This window comes from Scophthalmus maximus, chromosome 19, assembly GCF_022379125.1.
Source record: "Scophthalmus maximus strain ysfricsl-2021 chromosome 19, ASM2237912v1, whole genome shotgun sequence".
Lineage (NCBI taxonomy): Eukaryota > Metazoa > Chordata > Actinopteri > Pleuronectiformes > Scophthalmidae > Scophthalmus > Scophthalmus maximus.
Window position 1 is genome coordinate 7,088,081 of NC_061533.1, and position 13,386 is coordinate 7,101,466.

At 43.1% G+C, this 13,386-nt stretch overlaps 1 protein-coding gene across 3 annotated transcripts in view; it reads left to right on the plus strand.

Annotated features, from left to right (window-relative positions):
* LOC118314643 (ADP-ribosylation factor-like protein 15) overlaps positions 1-13,386 on the plus strand; it is a 90,236-nt gene that overhangs the window by 35,508 nt on the left and 41,342 nt on the right. For all 3 annotated transcript variants that reach the window (XM_035641225.2, XM_035641223.2, XM_035641224.2), the window contains exons 2-4: positions 1,191-1,335; positions 2,689-2,748; positions 11,607-11,815. In XM_035641225.2, the coding sequence (XP_035497118.1) occupies positions 1,191-1,335; positions 2,689-2,748; positions 11,607-11,815 (414 nt within the window). The remainder of the gene's footprint in view (positions 1-1,190; positions 1,336-2,688; positions 2,749-11,606; positions 11,816-13,386) is intronic.

The following is a 13,386-nucleotide window of genomic DNA, read 5'->3' on the forward strand; positions in this document are numbered from 1 at the left end:
AGTCGCCACAATGTTTTTTTGTTTGTTTCATTAATCTAAAGACGAGATTTCAACACAAATCCCTGTGGTCTCGAACCTATTGTCCATCTTGATCATTTGCCAAATATTCTCGAACATTGCTAAAGAATATTTGTTTATCCTCTCAGGTGTTTATATCTGTTCCTCCCCGCTGAGGTGTACCTAATACGTGGTGGCATGCCAAAGCACACCTGGGGAATGTGTGCACAGATGTGCCGCAGTTCACGTACACTTGTCCACGTGTTTTCCTTCCTGTCAGAGTCTTTGATTGAACAGAGTGGCAGTGTGTTGTACAGGGTCGTCCCCTGACATTAGCAGTAAGTAAGCTTGTGTTGGTGTTGTTCCACCTGAAATGTGATATAGTATACGGGAGAGAGAGTGTGTGTGTGCATGTTTGTCCTGCCTTGTTCAGACCGGTTCCTGTCTTGCTAATAAAAGAGATCTCTTTTTTTAGTTTTGGATACTGATCTCCCCACACACAGGTTTAAAGATCTCATTCACGGTTCACACCGCATTTGCCCCTTAATGTCTCACAGCAGACGCTCGGTCCCAGGCTGTGATTCATGGAGTGACAGGTCTACCTCTGACCGCCATACGGGCCCAATCAGACAGGGTCCACACACACACACACACACACACACACACACACACACACACACACACACACACTCAGAGAGACACTGCAAACAAAAACATGTTGCACCAGTGTTAGGGTGCATGTAACGCTACTGTTTCCTTTCACATCTTCCTTCATGTAGACTTTAACTCTATATGACATGATTACATTAAATCATGCGAGTCAGACGTCTTGTGGTTTTATTCTTTGTCATTAAATCTTTTTTTTTTTTACTTTCTGGTATTTAAATATAAAATATTTTGTTCCCTATTTCATTTACTGACAATATGGACTTTTTCAGAGCAGTTTCTGACACGTCGTTTAATTTGGGTTTAATGCGTCATCATATGAAGATAGCTGTAATGCCCACGAGACTCTTCCTGCAGAGTTGCAGAGACCGAGACTCAGGCGTTTATTCCAAGAGTATTAAATTCAAGAGTTGCACAACTTGTTGTCATTCCAAATGTGGAATCTGAATATCTGCTTCATCTTCCCCTAGGTGACTTCTATTTGTTTTCCCGATACATTTTTGGTTTGTTTTTGTTTTTGTTTTTAGTGTTTCCGGGCACTGTGCTGTAAAGGACCCCCACCGCCAAGACCCGAGTATGATGTGGTGTGCATCGGCCTGACAGGTGCTGGAAAGACCAGCCTGCTCTCACGCCTCTGCAGCGAGGGCGGCGACGGCATCGTTCCCACAACAGGTACGTGCACGACACACGTGGATCAGTGGATTACTCTCCTCAGAGTAACAATGAGTAGAAACACGTACCCTCCGCAGACAAACACCTCTCTTCCCTCACGTTTGTTCTTACGAGCTTTCCAAGCTTCTGAAACGCTGTCATGCTTCAAGAACAAGTTGTTCTCTGGATTAGAATCACTGGAAGATAATTTTGTCCAGGTAATACTGGCCGCCAACAGGGGGAAGCAAGCCTTCAGTAAGTCCCAGCGCTCACACCAGAAACACTCTGCTGTATCTCACTGGCCAACGCTCAGCTTCTTTCTCCTAGTCAAGTGGGAGGCTGATGTTAACCACGTCCAGAAGAGCAGGCTTTAGGGTCAGTACATCATCCACCTGGTGGTCAACGCTGTGCTATCCATATAAAAGCAATCCCTCAAGGACATTGACATTCCTCTTCCCTCCAATGGATTTGTCAGCAGTCAGCTCTTGAGCTGTTGCAGAAAATCCCACTTTAGGTTAAGAGATTCACCACACCAAAACAGTTCGGTTAGTTGAAGGAAGTGAACACCTGTCGGCGCCTGCCGCTGCGTTGGGCCTTAATTGATAAAACATGCCGATTATTTACGTTTCCAAGAGAATTATTTTAGCGAAATAAGATTTAGCTGTCAGCACAGTCTGCATCTGCCAACATCGAAACAGAGGGAAGATCATGAAGAACATGGGGGGGAAGTCTCTTGTGGCTCCACCCACTTCTTACTTCATGATTTTGCACTGTTGTAATGTGCTTAAAAGCCACATTTTCATTCAGACGTTGAGAAAACCATCCCCATCAGCCCCCCATCTCTCATCTCATGGGAAACCGCTCACCAGGAAAGAAATTCTCATTTTGGAAAAATTCGAGCAACATTAAATCTGGTATTTAAGTGGGTTTCTGTACTATTTTCATTGGTATGTAACCACAGAAACAAACCACATAATTCATGGTAGCACTTTCGACATCAGTCCAGTCCTTCTCTACCCCCAACACAGAACAAATCGCATTTCTGTTTAGCTTTTCTTGTTTTTGCCTGTTTTGCTAACCCGAACCCCCCAAAGTGTTTGGGTTTTTATGTTTGCATTTTAGTTTTTACAACACAAAGATGTTGACAGTTCTCTTTGTGTTCACCAGCTGGAAGTTTGAAGAAGGTACATCGGAGACTAAGTGATGAAGTGGATTTTTTTTCTAGCCCTTTTTCTCATTATTAAAAAGCAATTCAGCCAACATTCCTGAAGGTTGACTCTCTCTCGCTCTCTCTCTCTCTCTCCTAACATGTGTTGCACACACACACTTTCTTCATGTCCTTACAATGATGAGTTTTTATTTTTCTCCTCTCAGGTTTCAGCATCAAAGCAGTGCCATTTCCAAATGCCATCTTGAATGTAAAAGAACTTGGAGGTAAGAATTACTTGTCCGGCCTTAATAGAGTTTTTTCTTTTAATTTGGCAATTTCCTTTTTGCCACATGAAATCCCCAGCGTGAATCTGTGAGTAAATCGATCTTCCGGGAGATAAAGTGGCCCAGCAACGATTTTCTTGAGGGTTTGCCCAGATGTTATTTGTTGAACTTTGACTGAAATGAAAAAAAAAAAGAAGAATATTATCTTTTAATTATGATCAATTATTGTTAAACAATTAACTATAGGGAAGTAGAAAAAAAACAACATTTGTGAATTATCACCAGTTCATTACTACCAAATCGTCACACTGTCTCTTCTTTCCCAGCAATGTGGTTGGGGTTGTTTTGATCCTCTGTCAACAGAGTTGCTGTTTGGCTTACATTATTTACATTCAATTACAACTTAATATTTTTCACCCCACCTCTCAACATTCACTGTTTATACAAATAGTTGTGTACGCGATAGACGCCAAAACATGTTTGTTTTTTACGTCCAGTAGCATCACACCTTGTGCCCCACAGGCGGACACCTGTGTACAGACGTCAGATTTGTTATTGGCTTTTGAAGTAGCTGTACAACCTGCTCCCTGTTATTCCTGGAAACTGTACAGCACTCGAGGAAGCTGTTTAATACGCACAGACGAGGGATCTTGAAGTGGAGATACGTAAACAGACCCAGTGCAATGGGAGACCACCAGTTCTTAAGGGGGGCTTCCACTTCAGAGATCACAGATCTTTTTTTTCTCTCTCCCACCAGCAACTTGGTGGCATGAGTTAAAATCATTTGTTGTTTACTACAAACATTATGCGCACATGACAGGTGCAGTGCTTCTTTTGAAGGCTCAACCAGCCTAGCCTCCCGAAAAGATGAAAAACACACACACATGCACCCGCACACAAAGAGGCACCAGGGGACCACCAACGAGGGTGCTACCAAATTTGGACAGAGCGTATCAAGGGGTTTTCAAAGGAGGTTTTTCTGGATTGGGTCAAAGCCAAGTCCGTCGGGACATTATTGTGGTTGGAAAAACACTGGTCCCACGGATGACACGTTTGATTTAGAGACGTTAGTGTAGGCTGCCACCACCGCAGCAAAGGATGATGAAATCTGTTCTCTTGTGCTTGTTGCCCCCCACCCAGCCTCGACCCGACTACCCTGCTCCGTTTCTTGTAAATACACAGAGCACAAGAATTTGAGCGATTTACGGTGCCATCCGTTGTGGATCGGTCAGAGAGGGTGAAAACAAGCACGTGATGTTTTTGACGCCTCTGGTGACTTGTTTTTATAAGTGCACTGTTGTATCAAGGTTTCTGTCTGAGGTGGGTTGTTGACACGCCGCCTCTTTTTGTGTCAAAGACGTATACGTCTTGCGCCCCCCCCCACCCCCCCCAAAAAAAGAGGCTTGTTTTACACAATACCTTTGTGGCTTGTTTCCTTCAGTCAGCCTCGACTAAGGCAAGGGAAGAAGCTTGTTGAGGAGCGTCAAGAAGTGGAGCACTTACCATGTAGTTCCTTCCTCTCCCACCGCAAAGCCCACTGAATGTCAACGAGGTATTCTTTCTTTATAGTATGTCATGTAAAGCAAGTCTTACATGTGCAGGTAATCTCAAGTGCCGGGGGTCCGAAGGAAAATTTAAGTCACCAAATGCAGATAAGGTATAAGCTGGGGCGTTTGCTTCTGTTGGTAAAGCAAAAGTTAAAACACATGAATTCCTTCTTCACAAAAGCCCAGGCCTTCATACTTCTTATACGCAGTTCTAATTTGTTATTTGTTTGGCTGGGTAACCTCTCTGTCTGTGTCGTTTAAATGTTGCAGGCTACGAACCCATGTAAAGTGTGGCTGACTCTCGACTGTAACTTGTATTGTTGCTAAGCGGGGTAATGCATTTTTAACTCCCCCCTGCCCTGAGTGCACTGGGCCAGATTGTTGTAAGTGCAAGCTGTCCTTTAAACCAGAGGCACAGACCATCCTGTGCAGGCAGCGCCTGATGTGAACGCCAGCAATGATTCAGACCGGGCTATACGTTTGTCTCACTCATGCATTTGTCATTGAGGTCCCTGCCATCTTGTTTCCATTTGTTCCCTTGCTCATCTTCAGCTCTGGTTTCCGTCCCTGTCTCTGCTTCCCATCCCTTCTCGTGTTAACCGTCGCTTCTGGATTTCCCTGTTAGTTGTTGTATCCTCGTACTTCTTTTGCTTCTCTTTCAGTCTCAACTCCCCCCGTCAAGCTCTCTCCGCATATTGATTTGACCACAATGTCTGGCTTTGATAAAGGCAAACTGCCTCACAGTCGCTATCAGACAGGACTCGTCTGTCTTGACATTCATTGTTTTTTAGTGCGTGCTTATAAATAACCCATGTATAAAAAGCAAGAAATTCATTGAGGTTGAAGATTAAGAAAAAACATTGAAGAAATTAGACTTCTTGGTCTTGAAATAATTAAATCCAAAGTCTGACTGAAAGTTATACTCAAACAATAAGTTGGTTTCCACAGAGGAACAGCTGTCTGTTTAAACACGTGCACGCTAACAGACAAACTGTGTGGTCTCACCGTAGCACTCACCACAGCGCAGTAATGAAATACCCCAAACTGTTATCACTTTGGTTTTAGCTCCCTCCGTGCTATAGCTGTTTTCAGACACGAACTCGTGGAAAATGTCCCCAAAAATGAGTCCGGACATTTTTCAGAGTTTGCCTTTTTCATACGACTAACACAGCGTGAGATTGTACGCGTCAGACACGTTCACACCAACGGGAACCTTTCTGGAACAGTCTTTGGCGTCTGCGTAGAGCAGCAGGAGGCAGGACATGACGACAGTTCCGCTGTGGAGTTTTTGTTTACAGTCATCATCGCACCCAGCTGTATTCTTACATGGGCTCAGTCCGACATTTTCCGGAAAATGTACTAGGAGGCTGGCGGGAAAAGTTTCGGAAAATGTCCAGAGCAACATTTGCATTCTCACATACAGCCCCTTATGGACAACTTCTGGAAACAAGTCTGGACTTGTGCCTCGTGTCTGAAAGCAGCTCATGTTAGCTCTCCTTCAAATGGTGCATGATTTAATATTTGCATGCAAAAGTCAGCGTAGAATAAAATAGAATTAAATTGAATTAAAGTTGATAAAATAGAATTTTAATTGATTCAGATTGGCCCCATAGATTGTCCTGTTGATACCCGAGCCAATTATTTGAATTAATATTGGACTGATATCCGATATCAATATCAGATTAGTGTTTCTGTGTTTAATAATAAAGAATATTTAGGGACGAGAGGAAACCGTCTAATGCTCTATCATTGCTACTTATCAAAAATACACAGTGAGGCAGTGTTCGCTGCAGGGTTCCTCGTATTACTTCCTCAGGAATTAAACCAATACCCAGAGAAAATTGTGCTGGTTCATTCAACTAGATCCAGCACGAAGAGGTTGATTCTTTTTGTTTTAATCGGTGGGCAGCAACACTGCAGCAAAACTGCAACGCTGTCGAACTAAAGGTCTTTGTACTCATTCAAATGAGGTATAATTAAAGTATTTCATTTGATTGACATTGAGACTTTTTCCGTCTGATGATCTTTAGTCAAGCAAGCATTTGCTGTCCAGCTGGTGCCAGGTATAGGGGATTAAGTGGGAAGGGCACCTCCGGGGGAAGCAGGGAGGAATCTATTAAATGTGTGTGTGTGTGTGTGTGTGTGTGTGTGTGTGTGTGTGTGTGTGTGTGTGTGTGTGTGTGTGTGTGTGTGTGTGTGTGTGTGTGTGTGTGTGTGTGTGTGTGTGTGTGTGTGTGTGTGTGTGTGTGTGTGTGTGTGTGTGTGTGTGTGTGTGTTAGTCTGGACAGTGACATGACGTCAAGTCTAGACGGGCCATTTCACAGTACGCCTCCATGCCATGCAATGACAGCAGATGAAGAAGTGGTCCTGATAACAAACCGCCACACGATGCTGTTGACGCTGTAGTTTAGAGTTGAAACTTTTGATTCGGAAGTAGTGTGGTAAATATATGCACATGCAGTGTTCCTAAAGTATTTGACACCGGGGTTTTCAATACTGTCCTACATTCCAGCTTAGTGGAAATTAGACAGTTCAGTAAAATATTGTTTGCTTCAGTGTCATATGCTATGACAGATGTGTCACATTTGTATAAATTTGAACTCGTCACCTCTGTTCTTGGTCCATGTACAGAAGGAGTTCATTATCCATTATAAGTGCATCGTTTACACGTGCAGAGAACATGAGGGAAGACGTGGCAAGATGCAAGAACATCACAGGACTTCTACCAGTCGTCTTTGGCCACAAACAGGCAAAGGAAGCATTTGAGCACATCTCAGAAAGAAACCACCAAGTTTCAGTCATCACAGACGCAATGTGGTTCTTGTTTCTATCAAACAGGACCACAGTGTGCGCTGCTTTGCCCAGCAGGGCAGCTTTTCTTTTTGCACAGGAAAAGACTTGACCAAAAAAGTGAATTTGTAAATTGTCATTTGTGTCTGAAGCAGATGGTTGCATTCACGGAACCTTCTGAGTTCTGAGGACGGCGGTGTAACTGATCTCTATTTGAGGCCTCATTCAAGGATATGACCCTATTTGATGTTGTTTTTTTTAAATGGTGCATCACAGACACCATAAGGGACAGCCGCCCATTAATATTTTGAAAGTATCAAACCAACTGCAACCAATATTCAGTTTTGATGTCGCCGTTGCAATGTGCTCACAAGTGGGCTATAACAAGGAGCTCACATAGCGCTCTACAGTGGCGCATATGTCCAAAAGGCTCGAGAAATATAAATAGCAAGAGTGCGGTGATGAATTATTACATTAAACCAGAAACATTGGTTGTCTATTACCGTAAACGGCTGTGCACGTCACAGTGGCACATGATGAACATTGATAGCCCAATGGAAAGGAGGGGTCTGTTGGCAAGGCACAAATACAGTATAGCATTCAGCCACATTATTTTCTAATTTATCTGATTTATGCTTCCTTTGCCTGTATCCAGAGGTGCCGCATTTCTGTTAACCCTCTTTTAGTCAGTTGTGTGCACACATGACATGAGAGGGGCCGATGTGTGTGTCGGAGGCCAGGCCTCACACAGGAACTGTTTGCTTAAAATCAGACACTGCTGAGACTACGAGTTGATGGGTGTATCAACAGCTCAAGTGTTTTTCACCTCGCTCCAGCTCCAGGCCCAGCCCCAGCTCATTCCTCAATGAAGTAAGCAAACTTTATTACTAGAGGCCTCCCTCGCTAGTCCCAGCGCTCCCTCCCGTCACCGTGTTGTAGCTGTTTTGTTCAGGGTGGAGGGAAAAAAAAAACAAGAAAAAAAACTGTCTGCTTTTTGTTAGGGGGACTTCAAAGAGGTTTGGTTTCAGTGTTTCAACTTTCAAGAGTGAAAAAAGACCTGATTAGCAACATGTTTATGTTTTATATTTAAAGGTAAATGCTGGCAAAACAATAGGAGGCAGGGAATATGTAAGGCAACTGTGAATATGAAACCATACTTGCATTAATAACAAACAACAAACACATCGAGCCTCAACAGTAGCAGGATATCAACCCGATGTAAATGTAGGGTGATAGGTTTCAACCACATCGACTCATTTTTTGAAAGGTAGATGATCACAAGCCGTTTGAATTTGCACATGAATTCATAAACACCGCCGTCATCACACACATCTGAAAGTGAATCTGAATTCAAGCACCAGACTCATCTGCTTCTAATTTTCTTTTGCTGTGTAATTGTTTGCTTATGTTTTACCCACATTTGCCTCCAAGTTTAGTTTATTAAGTCTTAGTCACACTTTGTAACCTGATCACTGGAACGTTGTTGCCACTTGTGTTTGTGTAACCAGTAGATGTTACCTGCACTTCTTGGCATCATTGCTTCTCCGTGCTTCAGACAGTCCTACCCTCAAATAATGTCCCTGAACCCTAAACCATCAATCCTTGAACAAAATCATTTTTAGACTTTGTGAGTTCAAACACGATGCTGAATTTTTCTTATTATGAAAAATAATAAGGTGCAGTATGTACTGCTGTATTGTGGTATTTCAACATTTTAGCTCAAACATAGAAGTACTGGGGGAAGCTGATAATGATTCTTTTTACTAATCAATTCATACACTTTTTGATTAATTATCCAATCGGAATTGTTTGGTCCAGAAAACAGTGAAAACACTGGTGACAAGTGAAAGGTGGCATCTTAACCCTTTGGACTAGTGGCTTTTTTTCTTTTCTTTGTCTTGATGACCACACAATTCATTTTTCACTTTGACATAGTTTGTCAACATATTGGGCCCAAAAATATATAATGAGAGAAAGTGTTTTTATCAATTAGATCATTAACAGTTTAATTTTGACATCAAAGACTGACAAGAATCTGTTTTTTCACAGAATAAAATTTTGAAATCATGGCATGGGTTAATGCATTTTCTTAACTAGAGGGCTGTATATGGTTTGAGTGGAACCCAAAGAAAGAATAAAACATGTTTGTTTTTTTAAGTAGACGCTAGTTATAGAGGATTTATACACAAGGTTCAAAGGGCAGCAAAGTAGAAAGGAAGACCGAAAAACAGGCAAAGACATGAGGTCTTACTCATCGTGCACTTATTTGATTAATGATATGTAGTCGGGCTGCAGGCCGCCCCCCAGGAATCATGACGTCACGTTTGAAAATCCTCCTTTTAGACCAATAGATGGCAGGAGTTGCCAACGAGAGCCAATGAGACACGACGGACAGTCCACCATTTCCAGGCAAAGATGGGAGAAACTTCCTAGTCAATCTCTCAAGTGCCACTTTGTCTGATAGCTTTCCACTCCAGTGAGAGGTGTGACAAGAAAGAGTGGGGGAGGAAAGAAGGAATGAAGGGAGGGAGGGATGGAGGGAGAGCGTGAGGGAGGGGAGGTAAATGTCACCGACAGCACTTTGTGATGTTTAAACGTTTGCCAGCCTCACAGTTCGTCACTTCTTGGCACTTGCCTTACTATGAGCAACAATAACAAAACAACAGTTCACAAGATTGCAAAGGAAGTGACCTCACCAGATGGAGGAGGCTAGTTGGAGAATGTTCATCCTCTCAAAGCAAACGCACGACTCTGCGTATGTAGTACATCAAAAAAAGAGAAATCCGCTTTGTAGTTGTGTGTGCGCGCGCACGGTGTCAACAAGTTTGTTGAGCGGGTAGAACAAACATTTAGAACAATCTAATGGAAAACATGTTGTGGACAGCACAGCATGCAGCTGCGTTCATGAAATATAATCATGGAGCGAGAGCACAAGATGAGAGGTTTTGTGTGCGGCAACTATAAATGAGGAATTAGAAACCGCTTTACTGTGGTGAACAGGTGACGGGGAAGAACCTTTTTTAAAACAAAATACAGATGCAAGAACTGCAATTAGCACTTCCAAAAATGATTGGCGGAAATTGCAAAAATCTTTCCAGATTGATTTTGCATCTTGTTGTCATTGGGAGTTTCGACACTCGCCTCCTGTTGCCTTGAAAGTTTGTAGTTTCTTCATTGAGAGAAATCAGTCGACATGTGCTCAGTCAGTGACGATCGATTATCACCAGACGTCCCGATTCTAAAGGAGCACGATCGAGGATGTGACGGAGCAATTCGTGGTTGGCGGTAGCTGAATGAGTACGTCCCCATCAATGGAGACAGGGCGACAACAGCAGCTGTCATCACACAGTCATTCCTCACTCAAAGAGGCTCAGATATTTTAATTTAGTTTTTTTCACATGGACTGAAATGCAGTGTAATAAAGTTCTCATTGACGCTTTCTGCTGGGTAAGAAGAAGAGCTGTAGTTAAGAGTTTTTCTAGAGTATCGAAGGTGTCCAGTTTGCAGATAAGACATTAATGTTTGTGTTGCACCTCCAGAACATAAAACAGATTCTTCTTAGTGAGTTCTAAATCATCGCCCACACTGTCATAAAGTGAAAGGTTGGGCTGGCGGTGCGAGCGGAGGTAGGTGGTGGTTAAAAGGACACGACTGACTCACTTTGTGAGCAAGCAGGTCTCTTCCCCAGAATTGCTTTACACTAACGCATGAAGTCGCAGTGATGTAAACCATTGTGAGCGAACGTAATTGATCCAAATGCTCACACACGCAAAGAAAGAACCATATGTTGTTCACAATGAGCTCAGAGTCCGGATAAATAATCCAGTGAGGATGTGTGAGTGTATGACTTTTTCGAGATCCCTCGTGACCCAAGGGGCCGCGGAGGAATTTGGCATGAAAAGAAGAAGTTTGACCTTCATTCTGCAGAACTTATTGGTTATGGTTTAACACTTCTGTGGGTGCCCGACTTTAAAATTGTATGTAACATGTTTATTTTTTCCTCAACATTACAGCAGCATTTTTAATCTCTGAAAAAAACTTGATGTTCTTGTTTTCTGAAGTGTAGATCCAAATGGCCGTGATGCTTAGATTTCAGTATGTTAATTTTAACAATGTGCGATAGGAGTGAAGAAAAAAAATGTTTCTCCCTAAACAAAATTATCTTTGATTGGTGATTATTGTGCTTTTTAATGTATTGACCTGGCAGGCTTTGCTTCTAATGGTCCAGAATCAAATTTGTATTTCTGCAGTTTCCAATTTATAATAATATATTCTTAACTTAGATTTATGTCTAACAATACTCATTGTTAATTTAAAACGAAAAAAGAAAATGGTTTGTAATGGAGCAATTCTGTGTACACACTTGACAATTACGAGATCAATCATTTTCCATGATGCAAAGATGATGCTATTGGCATTTCTGTTGTTCGCCTTTTTGAAAATATGACAGTAGTGATGTTTGCTTTGCCAAAGTCTCCTCCCAGAGGCCGACACCTTCACTGGTATAATGTCTGTCTACAGGAGCCGACAACATCAAGAAGTACTGGAGTCGGTACTACCAGGGGTCCCAGGGCGTAGTCTTTGTATTGGACAGCGCGTCATCAGATGAAGACCTTGAGGCGGCACGCAACGAGCTCCACTCGGCCCTTCAGCACCCGCAGCTCTGTACACTGCCTTTCCTCATTCTCGCCAACCACCAGGACAAGCCTGCCGCAAGGACGCCAAACCAGGTAACCGAGCCTGGTTACAGGGCTGTTTTTTTTATTCTTTCTATCCCAAGCTTCTCTAACAATCATGTTCAGTTCCTTTTTTCCCCCACAAATTTGGATTTTCCACAGATTCACAAAAAACATGACACGTCGGTTTTGCGTGTATTAATTGCGCCTCTACGGCGAGGCTCGGGTCACGTTTCAGGCACGGCGATCACGCGGGCTCGTGTGGCCGCTCCAACCTGTTAACTCGGGCACCGAAATGAAAAGTATCACGCACATCCGAGGTGTGGCCCAGCCCGGGCCGAACAGCGTGCCACTCCACCAACAGACGGGCTGCAGCCGTTATAAGATACTGTAGCAGAAATGTCATGTAGTAGGTCATGTCACCACCTCCCATCAGGACAGAATTAATCACTGCCCGTGGAGGCAGGAATAAAATACAGAACAGTTAGGCTCGTGGCTCTGCTCCACCTCCCTCTCTGTTTCTCTCTGTACTCTCTCTTCTTTTTTCTTTCCTATCCCCCTCTTACTAGCTGTGCTAAACCACCACAGCGTCCCTTAAAGAAGGAGCCTCCTGGAGTAGGAGGTTGTGGCGAGCATTCCCTGTGCAATACTCACTCACATTTAAAAAAACCTGGAAGCTCACTTTCCTAAAGCACACCCACTCACACCCACTCACACACACACGTGCGTCATCTGCAGAGGTCCAGTAAATGTTTCTGAAGGATAACTTCTCCCACCCTGGACCGCCGGTGTCGCTGTTCACCAGTCAAGTGTGAATTCTGCAGCGGGAAATGTTGGAGACAAGTCCTATGTACCAGATTCTATTGTGACCCAAAGTGAATGCGTTTGTGGTCGAAACCTGTGACTCCACATGAATTCAGTTTAACTTAGTTTAGCTAATTAGTATGGATATGTTGTACTTGAGCACAAGGCACCATAGTCACGGACACCCACTAATCATATCGATGTTTTAAATGGCGACTGGTTGATATAAGCCCGACACCACTGGTCTCTTTTTTGGGGGGGGGGGGGGGGCTCTCGCAACGAAGCCAATTTAATCCAGTCTGTGAACTGCCCACACTTTCCTACTGGTTTTAGCGTGATGTGTCCTCTGTCATGTTTGACCCGTCATTGCATCAGTCTCTGGAAGTATTGACTTTTCTGAACTGTTTGCAAACACTGATGACACGTGAGACTGGCTTTGGCTCACAGGGGCGGAGGGATGAAATAGATGTCGCCTAAGGGCCTTTTTTTTTTTTTACCATGTTCACAACGAATGACTTACATAAAGTGAGTTCATTTGAGTGAATGACGAAGCCGATGCTAATACTGAGGCAGTCCTTTTCATACCCTGTCTGCTTCCATTGGCGATTGTGCATATGGAAATGTATGTGCTGTCAATTTGCCGTCCTTCTGCTTCAGTCATACATGCACTAAAGAAACTCGTATGTGCAGAATGCGACAGTTTCTAAATTGTTAATTGTTAATAGAGTTAATAAGATTTTTCTTTTCATTGCAAAAAAGGGGGAAACCCACATTCACAGAAATGTCGTATATTCATGACCAGCTGGTGGTTTCTAATGTCT